This window comes from Pagrus pagrus (genome assembly GCF_965226575.1).
Source record: "Pagrus pagrus genome assembly, chromosome: 7".
Classification (NCBI taxonomy): Eukaryota; Metazoa; Chordata; class Actinopteri; order Spariformes; family Sparidae; genus Pagrus; species Pagrus pagrus.
The window spans coordinates 8,020,401-8,047,124 of NC_140191.1; the positions used below are offsets into that span (position 1 = coordinate 8,020,401).

General features: G+C 40.6%; 2 protein-coding genes across 3 annotated transcripts; one reads left to right on the forward strand and one right to left on the reverse strand.

The window, feature by feature from the left end:
- Nucleotides 1-776: 776 nt before the first annotated feature.
- Nucleotides 777-6,751, reverse strand: etfb (electron transfer flavoprotein subunit beta). Its single transcript, XM_084357156.1, has 7 exons — nt 6,596-6,751; nt 4,406-4,564; nt 3,719-3,877; nt 3,534-3,596; nt 2,949-3,107; nt 2,476-2,691; nt 777-1,420 (listed from the first exon to the last, which is right to left on the reverse strand). Exons 1-6 carry the CDS (start codon nt 6,647-6,649, stop codon nt 2,521-2,523), a joined length of 765 nt encoding a protein of 254 aa, XP_084213282.1. The 5' UTR covers nt 6,650-6,751; the 3' UTR covers nt 777-1,420; nt 2,476-2,520.
- A 1,602-nt stretch (nt 6,752-8,353) lies between these two features.
- On the forward strand, nt 8,354-25,720 carry usf2l (upstream transcription factor 2, c-fos interacting-like). 2 transcript variants are annotated; one of them, XM_084358542.1, is made up of 11 exons: nt 8,354-8,904; nt 9,408-9,448; nt 10,065-10,171; nt 11,339-11,458; nt 11,758-11,911; nt 15,512-15,599; nt 18,846-18,884; nt 21,968-22,026; nt 22,402-22,496; nt 22,589-22,717; nt 23,595-25,720. In XM_084358542.1, the coding sequence occupies exons 1-11, from the start codon at nt 8,870-8,872 to the stop codon at nt 23,682-23,684; spliced, it is 957 nt and encodes a 318-aa protein (XP_084214668.1). In that variant the 5' UTR covers nt 8,354-8,869; the 3' UTR covers nt 23,685-25,720. The 2 variants fall into 2 exon arrangements, with proteins under 2 accessions (XP_084214668.1, XP_084214669.1); XM_084358543.1 differs by lacking the exon at nt 18,846-18,884 and having other exon boundaries at nt 8,356-8,904.
- Nucleotides 25,721-26,724: the final 1,004 nt, after the last annotated feature.

Consider the following 26,724-nt stretch of genomic DNA (forward strand, 5'->3'; position numbering starts at 1 on the left):
TTCTTTTAAACAAAAAAATGACTCGAACTAAATAAAAATGATCTGAATTAAATTCTGCTATTGTGAAAAGAAGCCGGACAAAATAAAATATCATAGTAATGAGATGAGCTTAATTAAAATATTGGATTATTTCACAAATAATTAATTCAATTTAATGGTCAAGTCCACCAAGATGAAACACTTGCTCAATTAAATCCCCTTACCGTCACTCTTTCAGAGTATTTAACTTTTCCACCAAACCACGTTTTGCAAGAGAACTAATGATTATTTTCGTTGGCGATCATTTTCTTGATTAATCAATTACTTGTTTGGCCAAAAAAATATCAGAAAATGGTGAAAAGTGTGAAAAAAGTGTTTTCCAAAGCCCAAGATGACGTCCTCAAATATCTTGTTTTACTCAGGACCCAAAGACATTTAGTCTAAAGTCATAGAGGAGTAAAAAAACAGAAAATATTCCCATTTAAGAAGCTGGAATCAGAGAATTTTGACTTTGCTTCCTGAAATAATTACTCAAAATGATTAATCAATTATCCAAATAGTTCTAGTAGTGACTAGTAATCTAGTAATAGCTCTAAATAACACCATGTTTTGGTCCTTAAACCTCCTGCCATGTCCCAATCATCAGAGTTCTCACAGTTACAGGAATAGCTGCATTCATCTAGGGGATTTTAGATGTGTGCTGTAATGTATTGTTACTGGCAGACTACATTACCTGAGGGAAATGTTTATTGTAAGGTTAAATCAAAAGAAATGCCAAAAGAACAGTCACAGGGGTGTTTAGATATGAAAAAGACTGTATGCTTTATTGTCATGGTAATGTTCTGTACAATCAACAGAGAATTGAGGCGCTTACGGTAAAATTCAGATTTTTGATCATCTCCTCTCACTCATACTGAGAGACACCATCCCTGAAACCCAGTTACACTGACACGAACTATACAAATTACCTGTAGACTTGACACTAATCCTGAAGTTTATAATCATCTGAACATGTCTGGGTCCGTATTTACATATATCATTTACAAAAACTGCACCTCTTGACATGTGTGACCACAGATATACAAGATTAAAGAGCTGAGCCAAGCGGCTGTTGGTAAACTGTATAGTACAGTGTCTTACAAGCGACAGGACGATTCGGGGCTTGAATTATTGCATAAAGACTGCTCGTCTACAGTTCCATTAGTAGCCTGTGATGCAGATGATCCAGTGGTGTAAGTTAAAATGCACATAAAAGACGAGATGATCCTTTTTGGGGTTGTCTGGGTCTGCTGCAGGACGGTGTTTCTCAGTACTCCTCCTCTCCTCTCAGTACCTCCCTGCATATCCTCGGGAGTCACAGTCTCAAACAGAGGGATTAGACCGATACGTAAGCTCGTCCTGCGGGTGTGCTCAGGTAATACAGTCGAGTTATTCAGTAGTCCTGCAAGCAGAGAAGAGAACGAAGATATGCAATTCAAGACAAGAGTCGCAATTAAAATCTTTAATTAGTTTTGCTTCCCTCGCCACAAGACACATAATACTCCTAGGCAAAGCAATTAATTAGTATTTCTACAATATAAAGGACGTAACATTGATATTCAAAGCAAACAATTCTATCATTTATCACAAGACGTAAATGTATTGCATACATACAAGAGCCTGAAACTTATCAAGTCATATTAATTAAGAGGCAGATATAGGTTTATAGAGAATAGGGAATCTTTTTAGTATTTCCTACAAATTTTTCAGGAAAGATTCACTGTCATAAAAATTATGAAGACTTAGTTTAAAAGATCAAACATTTTCAAGTAATGGAATTCATTTGAGCTGCATCGATAACGGTAAGAAAATTAGTTGCTAACTATCTGAATAATCAATTAATCGTTTCAGTCATTTTTCAAGCCAAAATGTCAAGTATTTGCTGGTTCCAGCCTTTCAGATTTCAGGATTTGTTGCTTTTCTTTGTCATCTATGATAGTAAATAAAGATTCTTTGGATTTTGGACTGTGAGTTGGACAAAAGAAGCAATTTGAGGAAGTCTCAGGGAAATTGTGATGAGCATTTTATAAACGAAAAGATCAAGTGATCAATCGTAAGTGCCTCTACTGGCACTAACTAATCAAGGCATAAAATTACCCCCCAAAACTATTTAGATAATCGATCCGCTAAACAAGTCATTTTCAAAGCAAAAACAACAGTTCCAGCTTCTCTGGTGTGAGGACTTACTGCTTTTATCAGTTTTTTGTAAATTGAATAACTGTTTTGGACTGTTGGTTCGGACAAACCAAGACATTTAACAACATCACTGTGACCTCTAAGAACTTATTTCTGACAATCTCTCACCTGAACTATTAATTGATTAATCGATTGCAGATTAATTGTTCATTAAAATAAATATTAGCTGTAGCCCTAGCTGACATAAATCATTACAAATTGTTTGGTACTGAATCTCAGGGGGATGTAAAGACGTATCTAGTGTCGGTCAGTGATACTCACCCTTCTGCTAAGTTCTGCGCTTCCCTCCTTTCGCTCCTCAAGCCTCTACACCGTCCCCGTCTCCTTCAGTTTGCCCACCAGGTCATCAACCGTCTCCACCTTCACCCCCGCCTGTCTCTGTGGGGGCTCATCCACTCTCAACACCTCCAACCGTGATGTGAGGTCCACCCCTAAGTCTGCAGGCTTCACGTTAGCGATCTTCTTCTTCTTGGCTTTCTAAAAGAAGGAAAACAAAACAACACATTTTGTACTACTTTTCAGTATCATCAACAGTCTGAGAACTGTTTGTTTTAAATCAGTACTTGTCAAGCCAACAATTATGAAAACTGAATGCTGTATAAAGTCAAAAGTTTGTATGTACTGTGTTGACTTATCTGGGCTCTATGACTTTTTTGCAGTTTCATTTTCCGACAACAAATTTAAATCCATTCCTTAAAACAAGACCATTTCATGCCTTCTTCCCTGCTACCTACCATGATATTAGGCAGGGTGGCATATCGGGGGGTGTTGAGTCGAAGGTCTGCGGTAACCACTGCAGGTGTGTTGATCTTGATAGTTTCCAGCCCACCATCGATCTCCCTCACCACTTTAACCTTGTCTCCTTCCAATGACACCTCTGATGCAAAAGTACCCTGTAAAGATAAAATTAAATGTCAGAACAGTCCATCTGGAAAACAGGGAAACACCTGACCATTTCTAACCCTACTCAACCTGTACACTGTGGGATAACATATTAAAGTGCTCCATCTACTGGCCAGCCTTTGGAACTTCACCTTAACTGTCGAAGCAGCCTTTGACCTGCTGTTGCTGATCTGTGCAGGATCACTGTAGCTAATACTGACTGAAACTAGTCTCTGCTAACTTTGATAAGGCGGTCAGGACAGGGGGATAGCCTGATTCCAGCACTGCTGCGTCACACATTTGAATCTTGGAAAAACAAACAGAGAAAATAGAAACTGTAGTAATCTACTTGTGACAGTGATCAGTAAGGAGTCAGAACATTTTAGCAATGTTAGCTTGGCCCTGTTCAGAAAACCTGCATTAAAGTTAGAACTTACCTGAGGCCAGTCCAGTAAGGCTGCTGTCATCTGGCCTGTCTGATTGCAGTCATCGTCGATGGCCTGTGAAAGCAACACAAGTCATTCAATGGAGATAACATCACATGAGAGCAGGAAGTTTGATCTGATTTTAAATTAAGCTAAAGAGTGAAATCAATCCATTAATCCTGATTTTTTTTTTTTACCTGTTTGCCAAGGATGACGAGTTGAGCCTCCTCCTTCTTGGCCAAAGCAGCCATGATCTTGGAGACCTGCAGGGGTCCCAGGGTTTCATAGTCTTTCCCCGTCACTTCCACATGAATGCCACGGTCTGCTCCCATGGCAAGGGCGGTACGGATGGTCTCCTAAGAGAGGGAGAAACACGGGTCAGAAAAATTTGGAGGATGTAGAGATATTGGGTGGCGCTGCTCCTCAATTAAAATGTGCTACAAGCCAAAAAGGATTCAAACATTTGTCTCGATTCCAATAAATGTTACATTAACTACTCTATTAATACGTCAGTGTGTCATGCTTCCTTCTCATGTTGGCTCACCTCTGATTATCACAGTATGGAAGATTTAAAATTCTGACCTGAAATCCTGGTTGTACGTTACTAGTTGTTGTAACTAGTTTTATATTATATCTGCAATACAGGTAATTACTCTTCAGTTGTTTTATATGATTTATTTTTTAGTCAGTAAATGTGACTTTGTATCAACATTTTTAATAACAGCAGGATTTCCCTAGAACATAATAAGAGATAGAAAAAAAATGCTAAAAGATTGATTATATTGAACCCCACTAAATGTGGACCACCTGCTACACCACACTGTCTTTCTCTAGGACATTGCTTAATAAGGCAGGGGTAGGAAGTCTGGCCCAATCCCACCCACCTGTGCTTGTTGTGGCCCGCAGCTGACAGCCACCACCTCCTTAATAAGCTTCTTCTCCTTCAGCTTGACCGCCTCCTCCACAGCGATCTCACAGAAGGGGTTCATTGAGTGCTTGACGCCATCCGTCACCACGCTGCTGTTGTCTGGCTTCACACGAATCTGAGAAAGAAAGAAGACCGCAGGACAGAGTCATTAAGGGGTGCCAGGTGACAGTCAATCCAGATAGCCTGGATTCGAGGGCAAACTGTCAGGAAGTCTGCCAGCCAAGTGTCTAAAGGTGAAAAAGTTAGTGATGCATGTTTAAACACGAGCCCTGTTGCTGGCAAATATGTCTTCACTTTTGGATGATTTGCATCTCCTCTTTTATTGCTCTGCCATGTTTTTTAGTGGATAATGATAGAGAGGAACTTCCCCTAAGGGTGGAAACAAGGTCTGGTGTTAAAGGAGCACTGATACACTACATGATCAGAAGTATCCACCAGAGTATGTGGATATGTAATACCAAATACTACGGTCATCGACTCTTCTGGAAAGGCTTTCTGCAAGATTTTGGAACATGGCTGGAGGGATTTGACCCGTTCACAAGAGTCACGAGAGCAACACTGAGGTCTGGCACTGGCTCTGGTGTTGCAGATAAGGCCCGGTTTACAGCTCAGATTTATATTCATAGAAAGGCATTTGATGTGGTTATGGTCAGAGCTCTGTGCCAGGCCAGTCAACTTCATCCACACTAACTGTAAAAATCATCTTTAAGCACAGGGGAACTGTTGAGTTGACACAGAAAAAATGTTTTCCTTAACTGTTGTCACACAGTTGAAAACGGTCTGTTTATTGGGATTGTATGATATAGCTTTGAGATGACCTTGAAACTGAACTAAGGAATAGGGATCGACTGATGCAGCTTGTTCAGGCCTGATAACGATATCAATTATTGGAAATCAAAGAAACTGAAAAACGATATTTATTGCCAGTAAAAATAAGCCTCAGTACAATTTACTAAAGTACTGTTCTTAAGTACAATTCTGAGATACTTTAATTCCAATAAACCCATTTTCTGCTACTTAATGATTTCAGTTACTAGTTACTTTGCAGATTCAGATTATTCCGTGTTCATAGGCTATTAATTGTAATGTGTTATCAATCAGAATTTGTTGTATGCTGGACATTGCGTAAGAGGATGTTGCATCAGAGCCAAGTAGCCTATTTTTAAATTAGTTTATTCCATCGGCAATCTGACAGAAAAATCACTGATACCAATAATTAGAAAACTCTGAATATCGGCCCAATATTCGGCCAGGGCTGATGATAGGTCCCCTACTAAGGAACCTAATGAAAAACCATTCAATGCTGCTGCAGACCGAAGAACACAACAGTATATTTACAGAGGATATAGTGTACCTGTATCATACAACGTTATATATGCAGAACACCTAGTTTAAAATATGTATTCTTGCAATAATTGAGTGTGATCAGTATGTAAAACACAACACTGAGAATATCAATCAGATCCAAATAAATAGCCAAACAGAGACAGAAGGCTGAATTTGACATAAAAATGCAAACATTTGTAATTTCAAAACCACATAAAAGCAACTTTTCCTAACACAGTTTGGTCATATCTCTGCTAATGTTTGCAGCAGAGATAAGTCAGTAGTGAGCACTGAAACTACAGATCCTGCTGGAGGCAGCTGAAGCAGGAGTGTTCTTGCTGTTACGTGAAACAGCTGATTATTGTGTTGTGCTTCACCTCTGTGAGACGGCATAAAGACAAAGGTAATAATTGCGTAACTGCACCGTTCACAATTGTCTGACAGACACATTTAAAATGGGGAAAAGCCTCTTTGATAGCAACAAGGACATGCCAGAAATGAGGTTACACAACTTGAACACATCAGCCAGAGAGCACTTCAGGTAACTTTGCACACATCAGAATTGAGGCGTTGCTAACCATAATATAAATATATATTCATCAAGCTGCATAGTGTAAAGTGACCATATAGGTTTAGCTGACAGATCTGTAAAATATATGAACAGTTTGTAGGTGTTCATTCGCTCCTGTGCCACAGCCAGCTGGCATCAACAGCAGGCTAACGCTAGCTAGCAGGACCCAGAAAGTCAAGTGAGGGAGGACAGGAAAAAAAAACATTTAAAACCGTTAATAAACCCATTGAAACATTAGAAGGACATTACCTTCACTGCGTAGTCAATGACACGCTTAACTCCAACGAGAACACGGCCAGACATTGTAGCTGAAACGTTTAACTACACAGTAGTAGACAGCTAACTCAAGAGTCACCGCAATGAACCTTCACCCAAGGAGGAGAGGTCGGACTTATTTTAGGGTGAATCCAGGGGAGGGAGCTCAGGGGACCGCCTACCATTTCAGCCAATGAGAAGCTGATATCGGGGAACGCTCTCTACAGTGATTGGCTGAGACGCGCTTGAAGCCGTTGTTAGATTCAGCGGCGCCGTGGGTTCAGTGAGTAAATAACCCAAATAAAACGTATTTAGGATTTCTTAGAAGGCGTCTGAACTCTGTATAAGTGCACACAGACGATTGTCGGATTTAATTTGCGCAAACTGAGGGAATAGCAACAAATCACCTGGAATAATGTGGTGCTCCTCATATCTGAGTCATAAACAAAGGCCGGCGAAGAAACGTTCCGCTTTCTGTAGGGTAAAGTTCACGGCACACAGGATGATGTAATGAGGGTCGATTGTCATTGTCGTTTGAGCCTCAAATGACATCTGTCAAAGCATGATTTGAAAACATATGATCGCAGTTTATGACTTTACGATTTAATTCTTAATCATATGTGGCTAATCCTACAGAAACAGGGAACATGTATTGATGAAGAGTAGAAGTTGCATATGGATCAATCATAATATCTTCTGTTTTAATGTTTATTGTATGTTAAAACGCATGTATTTCTTTTTCTCTCCACATCATTTGCTTATACATTGTGCCTGATTCCTTTTTTTTTTTTTTTCCTTTTCTCGTTTGTAGGTACATTTTTTTTTTAAATTTTGATTCTGAACCAGAGAGGGAAAGAGAGAAATAGCTGGATATGTATGGGATCATCTGAAAGTTGCCTTTTTCACCTATGTGGCCACATAAACCTAAAATTGTCACACTGGACCAGTGGCCCATGCCATTTTGTATTGCAAGACAAGCCCACAAAGTTTTCTTCCAGTTACCATAATCTAATTTCAAATTACGGAAGGAGAGAAACATTCATCTGAAATTACTTGATGTAATAAAACAACAATTATGAAATAATAATAATAAAAAATAGTGGCCTTTAGCTAGTAAATTAGTACCAAAACTTGGTACATTCAGCTAAAATGTATCCAGTCTCTAAAGAGTCCTGCAAAAAGTCTTGAACATGGCTCTTTAGGCCACATACACGTTAGCATTTAAAGGTGCACTAAGTAGTTTGAGGGAAGACATTTTAATCAGAAGAGATAGATCTTCATTGACATTTGATAATTTTTTATGCCTAAACAAACTAAATGAACAAACTCTCTTTGTTTTCATGACTGAATAAAGAAACTGACCATAGAGGACAACACAGTTAAATACTGTTTTACTTTGTTTATACATGGCGGACCCTGCCACCTTTCTAGCTTCAAACAGTGTTCTGGGGGCCTTATTTTCCTCTGAGAACAGCTTGTTGGAATAAATGGAATAAATAAATATTTCTGAGTTTGTATTGTTTTCTCATTAATATTGTAAATATTAAAATTCTGAGTTTGAATTTCTTCTCATGAACTACACAGTGCCCCTTTTGATGGAGATTTGCCTTTTCTGGATAAAGTCAAATCTGATAACTAATAAACTTTTCAAAAATAACTTGGAGAAGCATCGTTTGAAGATGAAGGAAACGAGAAGTGAAACAACTAAAAGACAGACCTCAGCATCGAAATGAACTTCTGCATCTTGCATGGTTATTTTGGTTATAGCTAATATGCTATGCTCATATTGCTTAATGTTTTTTCCAATTCAGAGCCAGACCGTGAAGCCACCTTTCACCCCTCTTATAGATACTTGTGCATCATTCATGCCAGCCTCAGGACACCAACACATTATCACTTTTTCGCCTTTAATTTTAACTTGTTGTGAGTGTTTGCTCCCTTCACACTTTCTCCTCAGTTGACCATCACGGCAGATGTGAATTCAGCCGGTAATGTTTCACGGTGCTGTGGTCACAGGCGGTACAAACGCCCGCTTTGAAGTCGCGGTCTCCCGTGTGCAGCAAATCCCTCAGCGGCGCAGCTGATGGAGCGGAGTTACCTCGGATCACCCAGCGGCAGTTTCACAGCGGCCTCCATTTTAACTCCGACACCGAGCCGTACCTCACGTGTCCTGGGCTGTCTCTCTCACATGACCCGAGTGTTTGTTCCCGTGATCACCACTTCCATCTCCGTCTGCGACACCGAATATCACTTTTTATTGAAACACTGATGGATATGCTTGAACAGAGTCTGGACAACGCAAGGTAACCGAGAGTCGGCCAAAATGGCTAACTGACACTCGCTAGCAACAACATGCTATTTCGGATAGCTAGTTTACGACGCCAACCAAGGCCTGACCTTAAAAAAGACGGTTGTTAAGACGAATTCAGTGTTAAGACTGCAGATAAGTTAGCAAGTGAAGTAGAGGGACTTGTGAACTGGATGTTGTAACCGAGAAGACTGATTTCAATTCGCCACAAACATGATTATAATCAGCTAATGACAGCACAACAGCTAAAGATAGCTTAAGCTAGCTTTAAAACACAAACAATCGAGCTGTCACCTGCAGTAGGTGATCTGAGGATAGTAGCGATGTTGTGTTTTTATACATTCCCATTGTTCTGTCGGTTCACTGGCTTCTTGCACAAGTTTTCCCTCTCAGTTGCGAGAAAGTTTAGGGTCACAAATTGTATTTATTTTTTAACACGAATACACACGAATGTTAGCTTGTGGCGTATGTTTTTAATTCATGCTGTCTGATTTGCAGCCACGAAAAGCAAGAAGAAGAGGTTGTCCAGACATCTGAAGGTAAGGATTTATTCAGCAAGCTGACACTGACCTGTACAACATTACATGTGTGTATTTTGTGTTATAAAATACGCACAGTGTGATTGGTTTTAAAGGGGCTATGTAGTCTCGAAGATTAATTTTAAAGTCACAATAATTGGTTAATATGCACAATATTAATGAGGCACAAAATGCAAACTCAGAAATATTTATTTTTTCCATGACTGAATAAACAAGCTGCTCTCAGAGGAAAATAAGGTCCCCAGAACACTGTTTGGAGCTAGAAAGGTGGCAGGGTCCGCCACATATAAACAAAGTAAAACAGTATGAAATTGTGTTGTCCTTTAAGGTCAGTTTGTTTATTCAGTTTATTCAAAACAAAGAGAGTTGCTTGTTTTATTTAGTTTGTTTTGACATAATAAAAAAATCAGTCGATAAAGATCTTTCTCTTCTTGTTAAAATTTCTTCCACAAAACTTCATATTGCACCTTTAACTAAACACAAATTGCTCTATCTCACAAGTAAGATGTGTAACAACAAGCTCTTCAGCTGAACTCAGGGCTTGATATCTGTCTTTATTATGTTTTTTTTCCCCCCATTCTCACAACTGGCTTTTGTGTCCTCTTTTCCCCCCGAGACGGAACAGGAGAAGAGCAGACAGCTGTTACAATAGCCAGTGTTCAGCAGGCTGCAGCGTTTGGTGACCATAACATACAGTATCAGTTTCGCACTGAAGGCGGTCAGGTAAGTCACTAATGGCACTGAAATTGTACACTACTTATGATTGTTGTTTTTTTTTTTTTCTTTCTTTTTACTGTCTGTTTCAGACAGACACTAAGTGCCGTTAATGGCATGTCTGTTCAGCACTCACAAGAGAAAGCAGAACAGCCGAGAATTACTTTAGATGTCAGGTTGAACAAATGTCCAAGGGGTGTTTGCGCAAAGACGTAATTAGCAGCCGACAGAGCTTTAAATTACGTATTGATAAATGTGGCTGAAAGGGTTTGGTTGCATGCTGGGAGCATCGTGACAGTGGGAGATAATGATTGCCAGTAAACAACATTTCACGCCACACAGAGTACTCTTTGTGATTTGGGCTTTTTCATACTGCGGCCACCTCACTGTAAGGTAAGGCTGCGTTTTCTTTTCATGTTATCATGTGATTTTTCTGGATGCTTTGGCTCTCTGCCCTTTTACAAAGACAAGTCAGGAGGATAGCAGGCTCTAACTTGCCTGAAGTTATGCTTGTGTGGTTTTATTTTTCTAGTCCCATGATTGACCGGTGACAATGGTGTGTTCTTCCCATCTACTAATGCGGTATTCACACCTGCGGTGGTCAGCGATGGACACTGGGAGAGTGATGCAGATGCATTTAAAAAAGGAGAAGGACGGTCAAGTTGGTTTATCCTTATTTGGATGATTTAAACTGGAGGGAGTTAAGGCAGTGATCCATGTGGCTCATTAGGCGCAAACAGGACTAGTGTGTGAGCGATCATGTGATTCCAGTCTGGTCTGGGATTGGCATGGGGCTGCTGTCACATGTCAGTCAGGAGGAGAGTCACATGATGGAGGAATACAAATACTGATTCTTGGAATAAACAAGCTCATTTTCTTGACTTGTTTTCAAATTGAATCAAGCACATTCTGAAGCATAAGCATATTACATCCCACACAATATGCTTGTGCTTCAGAATGTGCCTGAATTGAGATCAACGCGCTCGCTGCGATTAGGACTATAGTGTGAGATACTGGGCTCGGCTGAACTGAAGCAACAGATATGATAAACAAATCGACAAGTCGGGTAAGGTTTTGATCTGGGCACGGTTTGCTTTTTCGCAGGGATTATAGTAAATTACATAAAAGCTCGGTGTTTCATTCACTTTTCCTTGTGTTCGTCTCTCCACCTCACAGGTGACGTATCGTGTTGTTCAGGTGACTGACCAGCACCTTGATGCAAGAGATGACGGGGGAGGAGCAGTGAGTGTCGTCTCCACAGCCGCCTTCACTGGGGCTCCTCAGGCCGTGGCTCAGGTACAGAACTCGCCCTCTTTTTTATGAATCATTGCGAATCCAAGAACACAAGACCGAATGTATTTATTTGCAGTATAGCGATGGCTTGACTGACCTTTCTGTTATCTTTGCTAACAAGATCGCTGCTACTTCTTTTACTTCCCTTTATCCCAGCTGTCAAACAGCACTGGGTCTCACTTGGGGGGTCTAGAGGGGACACCAGTATCGAGTCTGACAGAGACTGAGGTGTGCGTTCACCTACTGTGACTGCTCCGTTGCTACTTGTTCAACCTCTCCTCTGTCCCCCTTATCCATCACAGGCTGTGATCCAAAACCCTTTCAGTAATGGAGGAAGCCCAGCAGGAGAGGCAGTGGGAGGCGAGACGCGCTTCGCTTACTTCCCCGCAACTGCGGTGAGCGACGGGACTGTGTCTGTGCAGGCCGCCACGGATCCCACACTCACACAGGCAGGGGGTGAGTCAGCTCTCACGCTTAATTTGTGTTGAAACTTAATACAGTGCTGCGGGGCTAATTTAGCCATTATTTTGAGCGACAAACAACGAGGATACTTAAGGACTAGCATAATGAGAGAAAAACAGCTCTTTTCTCAGTAGTTATAAATGAACCATGATCCTGCAGTTTTGGCTGATGTGAAAGAGTAGACTTTTTTGTAGACTCAGGTTTTGCTCACTTTTGAATAATGAAACATTTCCTATCATACAAATCCAGCAACACTTTTTGTTCAATATAAGATAAGATCTCATTAATACGTCAAAAACATGTTTGCCATGGATGAAATATGCTTCCTCTAACAGACAAGTAAAATATTATCTAAGGCCAAAATGGAATTAGTCACGCTGATCATATTTACTGTTTGCTTCATGTCACATGTCCACCCACTCTGCTTCTCTTCCTCTTTACTGTCATATGTCCTCGTCTGGCTGTTCTAACTGTCCTTGTGGTTAAACGGTGGTGATCCAGAGGAGGCTGGTGGGCTCTGTGTGCCTGTCAGTGAGGGTGGTTGATGCTGGGGTGATCTGGAGAGCAGAATGTAGCCCTCTGGCTCTGTTACACACAGCCGGCATCTGCTCGGTTGGCAGTTTGAGGAGTGGATCATGGGTGTCCTCTGATGGTTTTAGAGGGAGAGTGTAGAGTGTGGACAAGTGGTTACTGGAGGAACTTGTAATTCATCACCCAGTGTTTCTGCTGGTGTCTGTGCTTTCTGCCGCACTGTTGGCCCAGACGAGAGCTCTGCACAGGCATGAAAATGAGAGCTAACCGAGATCTGTACCTGCATCTTAAGACCCACTTCTCTCCCAGTCTGCTCTGATGTTACATTTTAGATTTTCCTTTTTAAAACTGAGGGAAATGCTTATGGCCATAAATCACTGCAACTAACGGTTATTTTCATTAGCGATCAATCTGCTGATTATGCTCCTTATTATTTCTTTAGTTTATAACATTTTAAAACGGGAAAATTATGCCATTCACAAGTTGTCAGATCCATTGCAATATTTATTTTTATTTGCTTGTTTTGTCCGACCAACTATCCAGCCTCTAAAGATATTCAATTTATTGTCATATACTATATGAATCCTCTCATTCAAGAAACCGAAAACGTTTTGCTTCACAAAATAGTTGCAAGTATACAATGAGTCGATTGACAGAATATTGGACTCATTGCAGCTCTGAATGAGGCATGCACAGGGTAAAGCAGAGCTGTTCTCAAAACAAATGTAGCTTATAATAGCTGATAAACATTGTTTGTCACATGTTCGTGGCAGTGACGCTACACACATTTCATCTAAGTACCTGCACACAGCACTCAAGCATTTTCATAGTAATACACCACCTGCCCTACCTGTTGTAAAGCTCGTGTTTTTAAGTTTTAGCGTGATGAACCTGGCCCATAAACCCAGAACATCTTTAACAGATGAACATCACAGATCAGTTCTAAGTGCTCTATCGTAGGCAACTGGACGCCACCGGCCTTCATGTGGGTTTCTAGGGCTAGGTGAGCCCAGGTGTGAATGGTTGTTAAGCGGTCTGGGAAGGGAACTCAGTACTGAGTACTCGGTGAGTATTCAGTACTCTGAAACTCAGAGCTCACACGTCCTTAACGACCTTGTAAGGACACACATCTATTACTGAGAGTTGTCAGGCTAATGCAGCACATCCACACACTCCGCCTGTGTCCGTCTCTCTCACTGAGTGTTGTGTGTTGTACTTGTATCACATGACAAATACCCAGACAAGTCAGACGCCCTTAAGGCAATTAAGCAGCATCAATTGACGCACCTCATAACTTGCGTGTTACACTCTAGACACAGCAGAAGAAAACTACAAAAACAGCTGTGTTTTGTGGCTTGTTTTTTTTCCGCCCTTCCCCTTCTGCTGATGCCACAGAAGGAGAAGAGGGCCATGAGGTTTCGTTGCTGTGGGTAACAGCTGATGCCGGGGCCGTTCGGGAGGAAGTGGGTTGTTGTCTTCATCCTCAGTGAGCCTGGGGCAGTTTAAGCAGGCATGACATACTGGCTGAGGAGTGCACTGTAGGGTGTAGATGGAGAGTGCTTTACAAGCTGTCATCTCCTATGAGGTGAGGGATAGTGGAGGATGAGAGCACGGGGCTCTGGCAAAGAACCACAATCCAACAAGACTGGATGGATCCAGGGTTTGGAAGTGCTTGACCTTTCTGTGAAATATAAGTGTTGTTCTAGTGTGAGCATCATTGTTTTTGGTTTTCAGCAATATTTTTCCACCAGAAAGAGCCTCTTTGTCAGAAGGAGCAATTCAGTTCAAACAGATTTAAACTTGGATTTCATATGCCAACAAATCTGGGAGGTGTCACCATTTCAACTGAATCATAGAGATTGCGGTTTCTATTATTATGTTACTTCAGTTGCCAAACTAGGTCAAATTTTCTTTAATTGATAGTTGGCTGCCTTAGCAATCGGTTGTCTGGTAATCAGTGTTATATGAAATATGTTGGATGTTTTTCCATTACAGAACTGTTTAGATCAAGTGAACACCAAGTTACTGGATTGATAAACGTAACAACACAAAATAATGACTTCATTTTAATTGCGGAGCTCCCGTCTGTCGCTATTCAACAACTGTCGGAAATGGCTAAAATGTAATAGTATCAGTTTGTATAGAATATCTTTTTGTTTTTAACTTACAAATGGCTTTTATTTTGATTTATTTGATAAGCAAGTATTTGTAATTTGTAACAACATACTTGTTGATGCCATATTATGTTTTAATGGTGCAAATAGAGAAATTGACAGACTAGTTCAAGTCTGGCTTTAGTCTACGGAGCATTTAAAAATTGAGAAAAACTAATACATTTCTTGTACCGTGATAGTGATTAAATAGATTGTGATATTGGTTTTTTTTTGCCCAGATCGCCCGCCCCTATATGAATCCAAAGGTTTAATGTTTCTTGCTGCAAGAAGACACTTTTTCACACAAATGTGGTAAACCAGGCTCATCACAAATTGTCTTTATTTTTTTTCCTGCAAAGGGATAAACTATAGGCTGTATAGATGTGAAACTCCATTCGTGTGTTATGTCTCTGTCGAGGAGTTACATGCTCTGTTATCTGGTGTTACTGGGGGTGGTTTTGTGTGAAGGGACCTTTAATTTTTGGGCTGATTTATTGAAAATGGCAGTAAACTGTTGGAGACCCACAGGAACAAGATGAGGGCTTGTAGCAGTGCTGAAAGGCACAGTTTGCCTTAAAGTGGAGTGTGTGCATTTTTCTCTCCATTTTATATTTTATGTTTTGTTGTGAATGTCTCTGGAGCTTGGGAAAAGGAGGCTTGGCAGTTTTTCTGTCTGCGTTGATTGTGCATGAGAGGGCTTCCTGCAGTGTAAACATTGTTTTGTGTGTGCCTGTGAGGATTTGGGGGTTTGATGAGTTTTCTTATTTTTTTTTTTTTTTTACAGTGAATACACTCACTCACACTTATTTGTTGTGAGATAATTCATTAGAGCAACAAGAGTCTTTCATGCTCATGTTTCCCTTTAGTCTGTTTCCTCATTGCTAACTGATGACTGTTGTGCGCCCCACAGGTCAGTTTTATGTGATGATGACCCCCCCTGATGTCATTCAGACTGGCACGCCACGAACCATCGCCCCACGCACACAGCCCTACCCTGCGTGAGTATCAGCTCTATCAGCTGCTGTTTGGGAAAAGGACACAGCATTGATATGAGACAGATTTTTCTGAAAACAAACTCGAGGCTGGTCAGTTCTTTTTCAACATTCTTGTTATCCTCCATGTAAATGCCACTTCAGAAAGGATATATGGTGATTTTAGATGTTCAAAGGTGGAGTTTGGTTCGACTTCGAAAGTGGCCCCGATGGCTTTTTAATGTTGAGTGTTCAGAGTCATTCACAACGATTAATTAATTTTGATTAATTTCAATCAGGGCATTTTCACCAAGGCTTTTACTGGGGACTCACAAACACTTTGGCTGATAATGCATAAATATTATCAGCTGTTAATTGGCTATAATGACAGTATAGCTGATAAATAGAACCAGTAATACAAAGCCAAATTCCTTTCATTGACTCAACAAGCGCAGCATCTACACACACAACATGCACCTTTTTTTAGAGTCACTGATCTGCCAGTCAACACGGAGGAGAAGCACAGCACGCTGTTGTGGCACTCATGTTATCAAAACGCTGCACCTGGGTAGAACCATGCAGTGTAGACGAGAGATCTAAACATGTCGGCGCCAGTGTAGATGTTTTTTGCAGCTTCAGGAGAAGACGACATGATTGCAATTTGCCAAATATGTTCTGCCAGGTTTCTGAGAGGAGGGAAAAAGTTTTTAACGCGACAAATCTTATTAGAGCTGTGGAATTTTAAATTATCCATGTCTGCTCACTACATCTTTGCCTTTTCTTACTCTCAGCTGTGCATAAACTACAGGTTAGGAAACTTATTTTCAAATAAATAAAATGAAATGATCGGTTCTCTGAGAGAATGAATCTATATCATGCACCCCTAGCTTTAAACAATTTAAATAATACACATTTGAGTTTGTCAGTGTGGATCTGCTCCTGCGACTCCCCAGTACAAATCTACACGAGCTTGACACATACTGCTTTTGCCGCTTTTCACCCAACCCGACTGAGATACACAACATTTAAATGAACATCTACACATATTGAGTGAACAAAGCAGGCAGAGTTCACCTGAATCTAAATGCTAATGCAGGAGGAGGCTGCGAAAGTGGAGGGAGTCGGATTGCTGTTAAATGGGGCAGGGATGTGGTGTTAAGCAGAGAGAAAGAGCAGCACAACCTGTTTATATGGCCCACCTAGTTTTTCAATCAATCAGGTTGATCAATAATTGGATGTTATATGGTGATAAGGCTATAAAAACAACTTCAAAGCCTATTTAATCTACCATGAGGCTCAGTTTATGTAACATAAAGTGCCAATATGGTTGTTGTTGTTTTTAACTTTCACCACATGCTGCGAGTCTGCCCAGGGAGTCTTCTAATCTCTCTGCTGAGTTTGCTTTAAATCGATTTTATGGCGATGATCTGTATTTCAGCCCATCTCAGCTGGCCTGCTTTCTCCTTCTCCAAAATCTTCTGATGTTATTTATCTCTAAAATTCACCACATGCATCATTATAATCATGCACCAAAAAGGGATTAATCTCAGACTCTCTCCAACTGTTAGCCACATGCTGGTGATTGCTGTTATTAAGATAATCAGCAGGCTCACCTGAGCAAAGACAAACTGAGTTGTCATCTTAATTGCATGATACCAGCCTGGCTCTACGGATAGTTGTTAAAAAAAAAATGAATTCCAACCAGTTTTATCTCAGATTCAGGGTTTACTTGAGTGCCAAACACTTGAGCTCAGAGATGCAGTTTTCTATCAGCTCCTGTAAACAGTTACAGGTTACCTGGAAAAAGAGCCTTGAGAAATCAGCTTCAGATTCACTTCACAAGTTTTCGTAAATAGTGTTGATTTAATTGTCCATCTTAATGTGCACACGCAGGCTGGCACAACTGCATATGGTCCGTATATGGATGAGGCCTGTTGTTAATGATACAGTCCATCAAACCTATTGAAACTGACATGGTACCAAATAGGGCTGCACAATATATTGTTTCAGCATTAACATCGCAATGTACGCATGTGCCAGAGTCACATCGCAGGATGTGCAGTGTCAATTAAGGCAAATTGACTCAAATACGTCGTGCTACAACTCGCATGGTTCTCATTTAAAAGAGACGTCCGTCTGATATTGCATAATTTAGTGGGATTAATGGATCTTGGATGCATGGTTGTGAGCCTAAATGCTTCTTGACCAATTTATCAAACAAAGCATGGCCTTATTTGTTTTTTTTTTATAAAATGCACTCCCCTACAAAATCAATCCTGTCATTCTAGAATGATTATGTTTTTCCAAAAAGAGCTCTTCAGGTTATTTGGAGGAAATTTCTGTATTTTTCATATTGCAATATAAAGTGCAGAAAACCAAAATATCAAAATGTCATTTTTTATAATTTTTTTTATCAATATCGTGCAGCCCTAGTTACGAATGACATCGCAACAACCAAGCGCACTTACAAGATTTTGCGAAACAACCTGCCCTCAAAAAGTCTATGTGTGGGAAACACCGTGTAACTATGTTTGGTCCTTGTTTGTTAAAAGTCGAAGCATAGCTGTTTGCTTGTTGAACACATGACCCTTTGTCAAATTGAGTCAGCACCGACCTAACTGAATATTCCTCCAATTAGCACCAGGCTTACACTTAACCTTTAACTCGTGAAACTGTCAGGACACAATACTAACGCTGCTTGTTTTAGGTGGCACATGAGCTCAGTGTTCTTTCTTGTTATGAAGGTTATTAAAACACACACAAACCAGAAACGAGCACCACACTAGTATTAACTGTCTTCCTTTCATCTGTCAGTTTGGCTTTATATAATGCTTGGATCGACAACAAGGATGTTGACTGCTTCTGTGATTTTCAAGAACTTTGGATTTCTTAAAGATTTAAGCTCCTTTGTTGTGGGCAGCATTACGGGAAGTTCTACATCTGCCCTAATTTTGGCAGCAGCTCTGCCGTTTCTCATCTAACTTGATATTCACAACGTTACTACACGCTGCTTTCCAGTCATGAGTAAAGAACAAGCTTTGTTGTGGTGTACGTCTGCATTTCCATGTGTTTGAAAGTGAATTGTTTTCTCATCTCTCTGGATGCCTATCTGCAATCTGTGTGTTTCTATTTATTTCCCCTTCCATGAATAATGTATGATTTTTGACACAAGCCTCAGAGTTATATTTAAGTTTCAGCTAACTAACAGTGACATTATCATTGGCATGTGAGTGAAATGAATGAAAACTTCAACACCCTATCTGCCATTCGCAGAGATGAAAACGAGCTGCTGCAGCATGAAGGTTTAAACTGGTGAGGACAGTTTCCACATTTCTCCCACACTCTCCCCCCTCCCCCTTTTGTTTTGTTTTTACAGCAAATGAACTAATCAAATGAGCTCACAAGAAGGGAGAAGAAGCACACAAACCTCAGCTTTCCTCTCCTCCCCTTCCCTCTCAGAAGTCCCTGGTGATTCTTCCCTGCTCTTGATGTGTGAGACACAGATGTAGCGTTTCTTCAGTGCTGACCCTGATCCATTGTTGTTAGTCGTGCTCGTGGCAAATGTATTTCTCCATTAGGACTTGGAAATTAGGTCATTGTTCTCCATCTGGAAGCAAATGGCTTGCTCCACACTTTTATTTTAGTATTGTTTTCAGTGTGTCATCTGTCGTTGTTGTTTTAAGTTTTGTTCTAGTTTAGCCTAGTTTCGAAAAAGGTAGTTTTCAAACTAATTCATTGTTTTTTCTAGGTCTGTGGAAGGTGTAGGTGTACATATTTGGCAGGGGCTTTGGGAATCCCTATGCAGGGAAATTTTCATTTTTTCAAAAAAGAAAATATGCCTCTTCACATAATTTTATTTGTGAATAGATTTATTGGATAGGGCAGCTTAGAGAGATAACAGGAAAGTTTTTATATACTGGAATTAATATTAGGACAAATGAGCAATGGGTGGTCACTATCAATGTATCTTAACCGAAAATGTATTTGCACACAGGCAGTTAACGGTCACCAAGTCTTATCTTTGTCCGTATCAGCCGCTGAGAGAATATCAAGCTCAAACTGCAGTCATTTGTATCTCAACGTACACTTAACTGACCTATTAGCGGGGTGTCCATCAGCGTATTTTTGCATTTTGAAGTATCGCATTAGAAGTGGTTGATGGAAACAGCTACATTTTAAAAAACTTGCTCGCTTGAGATCATTTGTGCCTTTTTTGACTGAAAGTTGTTGCGCTTTATAGAAGATGGAAACACCTTCTCTGAATAAGTTCTGACGAATCAAACATTTATTTCACATGACTGATAAGCTCTTTCCGCTCCGTCTGAAGAGATGAAAAATAGTGGCAGGTTAAAAGAGTTTTCTCATCGCTCGACACAGATTAAGTGTAACCTTCCACACTTGAATACTAGAGCCCGACTGATACTATTTTTGGGGCCGATATCGATATAAGGAGGTGAAATTTCAGATAGATATATCGGCCAGTATACTCGCGTTTTTTGTGGTTAATCAAACAGTTGTGACAAAGATACAGTATGTAATGAAAGCAGAATATTTAACAGTTTAACAATACATTTTAGCAACTAATATGACACTGTGCATTGAAACAATAAACTTAAGTCGAAATGTGATAATTATTCATTATAACAAGCATCTTTTTCTGCATCTTAATCTCCAAAAAGAGCGTTTATATATGTGCGTATATCGGGCATTAAGTAGGCTGATACTGATATATCTGTGATAGGCCAATATATTTATATCGGTCGGGCACTAAATAAAGCATAAAACAAACAGAAATGTCATATTTCCATAATGGTTTTCTACATTGCTTTTCACAGTTTGAGGTGTGACAGGCGCTATTTTAATTATGCTATCTTACACCTTCTTCTGCATTGTTGTAAGATTTTCCAAATTGAGAATTGGCACCACCTGCTTCTTCTGAACCAACTGCTAAATAAGCGCATAACTGTGGTGAAATGAAACGGGCATTTATTTGCATTTTATTGAAATTCCGTTTAAATTTGCGATTAATCTGGATGGAAACCTGGCTTTCGTCCAGGCTCGGGCTTGGTGTAATACTGTAGCCTAATGATAGGGGAGGGAAGAAGGAGTGACAATTGCATTCCTCTTTCGAGAATCAATATTAGATTTGTACAAACGTAGTCCTCCTCTACATCCATGCCTCAGATGATATGAATAAAGCACTTCGGCTGTGGGGTTGTGTACTGTTAATGTTCTGGATCTCACCGGCAACAATAACTCTCGGGAGCACTTAGATGAGGTGTGCCTCTAAGTTGTGAAAGAGGAAGAAAAACGACGTTCCTGTAGGCCTGTACATTTAGTTATTCATACAGTCATCCACATTTTTTTTTTTTTTACACTCTGCCGAAGAGCACTGTTGGGCTGAATCCATTATACAGCTGAAATCCCATTAAGATGCGTTGAGATACAAGAGAGACTGCAGTTTGGTTTGGCTGACTATCTCAAACGGAGATATCAGCAGTCGAGTTGTGTTGATGGGTCACAAATTCACTGCTGCAGAATAAAGATGTGTCGTAGAGAGACAGACAAGAAACAAGAGTGACCTTACAGGACGTTATCAACTTCATGCAAAGCTGTAACCAGAAATGCACCCAATAAAACATTCTCACAGGATTTTCTTTAGCAAAGGTGCACCGTTTTTTTTTTTTAAGTTCTTTTGGTTGCTTATGATTAATTTGAAACGGGGTAAGTGAAGTGTTAATTGTCTTTTCCATTAGTGGGGCAAAACTTGTTTGAAATTCAGTTGGCCACCTTTAAAATACGTGAGCGTACTGTTGGCCTGTTCATGTCGTGGTGGGTGGTTGGATAAGTGTCCCTGTCACGTCTCAGGGACTTAATTAACACAATACCTCAGGGAAGACACAGAGACAAGACACAGTTGTGTCATTAGCGTACGCCCAGACTCCAATAGACAGCATCTGGTTTTCTACAGTGTTGTAATTTTACAGCATAATAAAGCAGAGAGCTCGCTTCAGGCCACACCTGGGAAGCGGACGGCCAACAAGAATACAAAGGTTGGACGGGTCTCAGTATTCCAGTCAAAGCGGCCCAGCTTCAGGCCCTCGAGGGACTGCAGATGCAGCCTCATATGGCCGTGCATCTCTCAGTATTTCTACCAAAGGCTCTACACAACTTCAGAGGCTCCTTTTTTAAATGGCACAGCGGCCGTGGCAACGTCTGTGATTACAAAAGACTCGAATTTAATGATAAGAGTGATGAATAGTTTTTAATAGGCACAGGATTAGGTGAATTTTTGGGGGGCTTGGTTTGGTTTTGTGCTTGATTGTTGGGTAGTCAGAGATGGGCGATATTGTAGTGTATGAAAAGTGTTTTTTTTTCTTTCTTTCCGTCTGCAGGAAAATGGATGGACCGCGAACACCCAGAGATGAAAGAAGAAGAGCGCAACATAATGAAGGTGGGTAATTAGCAATGATTGTGGCTTTTGATTTGAGCAGCAGTGCAACACAATGCACTGTGGTGCCTAAATGGAGCATTTTTGTTGAAAGAAAATCACCAAGCCCTGACAAAATAGTCTATTAGGAATAGATGTTTACGGTCTGGCCATTAGAGGTTGCTGTTGAGCTGTCAAAGTCGGGCAGTGGTTGGTACCTACAGTTCAAACCACTGAAATGATGAGATCTAGGATATAAAAAATCTGTTTTCTTTAAACTGAAATTACCTCTGATCTCTCACTCTATGAAAAGAAAAACAAATCAGAAACTGCTGCTTGTATTTATATATATATAATATAAATAATCTTTTTAATCTATCTTTTTAAACATTCCATCAGTTGAGAGGCGGCGGAGAGATAAGATCAACAACTGGATTGTCACACTTTCCAAGATCATCCCAGACTGCAGTATGGACAGCACCAAGACTGGAGCAGTAAGCAGTCTCACTTGCCTCAGCACTGCTGCTGACTTTTTAACAGAAGTTTCTGTTTCAAACGTTCACGATTCAACTCCATGTCCTTCCAGAGCAAAGGAGGCATCCTGTCTAAAGCGTGCGACTACATCCGAGAGCTGAGGCAAAGCAACCAGCGGCTGCAGGAGAGTCTGAAGGAAGTGGAGAGGATACAAGTGGACAATGAGCTGTGCAGGCAGCAGGTATGAATATCAGTCGGCCTCAAGTGAAGTTTCCAGGGCTTCAATAATGGCCGGAGAATGTCTATGAATGGTAATGTCGAAAACATTCCTCTGAGGTGGCCGTGTGTAGCAGATAAATAAAGTTATGTATAAAAAGGCGGCCATCGTGGGCTGCATATGCGTCTATGAAGATTGCCGCTGCATTGAATAGATTAGTTTGCTTTGGGAATGCATTGCAACATCCTTTCACGTAAGTCTCAGAAGCATGAAATCCACCTTGCCCCGTACGCATCTTCATTTCTCAAAAACAAACCCCCTGAGACCAGAGTCTGTATGGCTGATCATCTCAGCCTGACAAAGAGGATAAAAGAGTTTGCTCTCATAGAACGAGAGGTTTTACCTGAAATCACTGTTTGAGAGACGGTGGGAATACTATACACAGGGGTTGTGAGAGCTAACTGCATGCTAATGCAGCCAAAGTATTGTGAAGTATTGCAGCTCTGAAGCTGCCACATCTCCCCATTGAATCCCAGGCCTCCAAAGCACTCAGCAATGTATTCTTATTCTGATGCTCAAAGCTGAATATCCTTTCCTCGGTCCCTCAGTGGGGAGTCAGGGAATTGGGGAGTCGCCCAGGAGAAATGTAGCAGAGATGACATACCTCAGGATTTGATAATCCAGTCGGTTGTGGACAGAGATGTCTTTGAATAGGCCTGCACATACTACTACTTTAATCCCAGGGATTGAATGGCCCTGTGTGTACATTACACACAGCCAGCAGTCTCAGTCTTCAAACGAAAAAGTTTGGTCAGTAAACTCAAGCTATATTAAGCTGTCACAGGGATGAAGATGTTGATAATGAGATTTTTTTTTTTTCTTTCCATTCTTTGTTCTTAAGATTGAAGAGCTGAAGAATGAGAACGCTTTGCTCCGAGCGCAACTCCAGCAGCACGGCATCGAGATGGTTGGAGAGACGCCACCGCAGTGAAGCGGAGACAAAATGAACAGGGAGGGGCACCACCACCCAGACATCCAACCGATAGGGTGGAAAAACAACAAGGACTTGTGAAGAATCACTTTCTTTTTAGTGAATGTATCCTCTCCTGGGTTCCCAGGGCGCGATCCCTTCACCGGCCAATTGTGGCTGTACTTGACTGTTCCAATCCTATTGAGATAACCACCCGTTACAACTCAGCAGAAATGTGCTCGGAGAAAAGATGGCCACTCACCACCATCAGAGTGCTTTTCTCGCACTAGCTGTGAAAGAGAAGCTCTTCTGAACGCCTCCCTTGTTTTGTATTTATGTAGCCTCACTCATGGACTATGATATTTGTCATTTTATTTTGTCCCCCGTCAGTTTATTTTCCTCCCAGATTATTCATTTTGACTTAGTCGATGCTTTTATTCTGTTTGTGGTTTTGAGTTCTGTATTAATATGTTGTTTTTAGCTGCTTTAATTTATTAGTCCGCTTGCTGACAGAAGCCTGGATGGAGACCAGTTACATTGAAGCTCACGCACCCCAGAGAAGCAAACTGAATTTTAAGTGAGAAAACATCAAAGTATGCAAAACATTATGATTCTACAGACAGAAATATTTTGACACACATAGTTTACCTAGACCCAAAGACAAACAAGGAGCTGTGCTGGCCTGTGCTTCTGAGCTGATTTCTATAAATATGACTTCTCATGTTTTAATACAGATGTTACAGAACGTTAGAGCAGATTATCTCGGGGAGTAAACAATCAATAACTCATTAACTTTCTGCGGGCCCTATTTTGTCATGACGTGTGCAATCTTGGAGATTGATTTGAAAAAAGAAGTGGTATACTTGAATTGTTGGGCATTTGCTTAACCAGAAAAAAATAACTCAACAGTCAACAGAATCATGTGGAAAGAAACAGCTGTTCAAATGCAATGAAGTCACAAAATGAAATGTACATGTGTGGAGCATGTAGACTATTGACAAACCTGCTGGATTGCGGACTAGAGAGGAGAGGGGTGCAAATTCCAATTTTTGCCAAACTATCTATAGATGCTGTGTGTTTTATTTCCAGCTCTTGTTCATGTGTGATTTTCCCGGTGACTCACTTTGTGTAAGAATAATCCCCACATGTTTCATTTCTAGCTGTTTGCTCTATTTTGGTATTGCAACACTTCAAATGGAGCTCAACGCACAAGGGAGGAAGGCACCCCGGAGAGCGGTACTGAAAGACTATGCTAACTATGGAAAAGGAGAACACCGAAATCCTGTGTTGCACTTCTTGGTTGAGCAAGACTTGTTCTCCATGAAAAGACGGAATAGTTGGAAAGTGGGGAAACTTAGAAATGATCCTGCATATTTCTCCACCCACTCAGGCGAACAATAAGTAAACTGTAATTGGTTGTACAAACAGCAGAAGCCAATATTAACATTGTTGATGATTTTGTGAATGAATATACATGATGTATTTTTTTGTTCCCCTCCGGGCGATGTGAGTGAAGAGAGATATCAAGCTTCGGAGCCACTTATTAGAGCAGGATTGCTTCTCCCTGTGTCAACAGCTCAGGATCCAGCAAAGCAAAACCAACACTCAGACCCCTGGCAAAATCAGGCAGACTATCACATTTTAATATCTCAGACTGTGCAAGTTAACAGCTTGTGCTTTGGAAGCGCTGTTCTGCTACTACTGCTAGATTCAAACCTGATAGTGCAAGTGTCTGATCTATCAAACGAGGCTCCTAGCCAAAGTTGAATGATAGATGTTTTTGCAGCAGAATCTTTATTTTTTTTTTTTTACACCTCGGTGCGAGGAGAGCAGAAAATGTGAATGTGAAGACATGAATAATGCTTTGGAAGACGGATGTTTGCAAATGAAAGGTCACTCGTGGCTAATTCTTTTTTTTTTCTTCTCGCGTTTCTTTTTTGAAATGGCAAAAGAAAGAAAAAAGACTCCTTTTCTCTCTGTAGCAGCCTCACTGTTCTCAGGTTAGATTGTAAGACATCTTTTCTAAGTAAAATGGTGGAAATAAAACTTTCACTAGCTAATAACCTTTGTGGACTTGTTCCTTCTGCTGAGCTTGGACATGTACAAAAATCCATACTTCATTACTTGTGTAAAGTTGGTTTGCAGTCCCTCGTCTGTTTGTCTATCGGTTAGAAGCTGATAGATTTTTCATATATTTGAGTGAAATTTGTGTGGGCTCACAACTTCTGAATTGTAGTGTGTTAAATCATCTCAACATTTTCATCACCTCTTTCCTCCTAAACATGCCATTGTGAATGTCTGAACACTGTTAAGCATTTAATTCAAATGAATTTATTTGATATTGAAGCCCCTGATACTCGGCGTCAAATCAAAGGCTGTTCTCTAACCTTCTGTGGAACTTGTGCTGGAAGCCGGTCGCTAGCTTATGTTAGAAGAGTGCATTTCTAAATTACCATTAGCTAGTGTCGCTCTCTGTCGGCGTAGCGGAGAACGTGCATAAAGTCGCATCCTTTGGACTGTTGTGGAAAATCCGACTTGAGTCCTTCAAAAGAAATCCACAGTCCAGCAGCATTAAACAACTGAAACAAAGCGTCCACAGGCTTGTAGACAACCTGTCGCGATCACACGTTACAATCTGCTCACATATGGCCAATAAAAAAGAAGCAATGAATGTTAATGGCTACAAGTTGTTACGCAGAGCCCCTTTGAATATCTGTGACTCAATTTGCATTTGAAGTTTCAGCACCTTCTTCTAATTAAGCTCTGCCCATTCAAACCGGTGGGTGAAAACACAGATGAAAATACAAATACAGAAATCTGCCACAACAACCACAAGGGATGCATGATGTTCGTTTTTTTGCAGATATATCCAGTATGCTGACATTTTCTCATTTTGGCTGATTGCAGATAGCAATATATGCACATATGTTTCTCCATTGAATGCCAGAGAACATCAAGTCTCTCCTGAATTGGAATTAACATATTTTAATGCCTGTTGTTCAGTGGTGCAAAAATACCCAAAAGTCATACTTCAGCATACAATCTGCAAGGTATAGCCTGA

Bases quoted from the DNA above. Each gene is read 5' to 3' on its own strand.
- etfb (XM_084357156.1), bottom strand. From the start codon at position 6,649: ATGTCTGGCCGTGTTCTCGTTGGAGTTAAGCGTGTCATTGACTACGCA. The intron at 3,878-4,405 runs GTGGGTGGGATT...TCCCTCTCTTAG, and splicing joins GCGGGCCACAACAAGCACAG to GAGACCATCCGTACCGCCCT. The intron at 3,597-3,718 runs GTAAAAAAAAAA...TTGCTTTCACAG, and splicing joins TCGTCATCCTTGGCAAACAG to GCCATCGACGATGACTGCAA.
- usf2l (XM_084358542.1), top strand. From the start codon at position 8,870: ATGGATATGCTTGAACAGAGTCTGGACAACGCAAG. The intron at 18,885-21,967 runs GTGAGGACAGTT...TTCCGTCTGCAG, and splicing joins CAGCATGAAGGTTTAAACTG to GAAAATGGATGGACCGCGAA. The intron at 22,497-22,588 runs GTAAGCAGTCTC...ATGTCCTTCCAG, and splicing joins ACAGCACCAAGACTGGAGCA to AGCAAAGGAGGCATCCTGTC.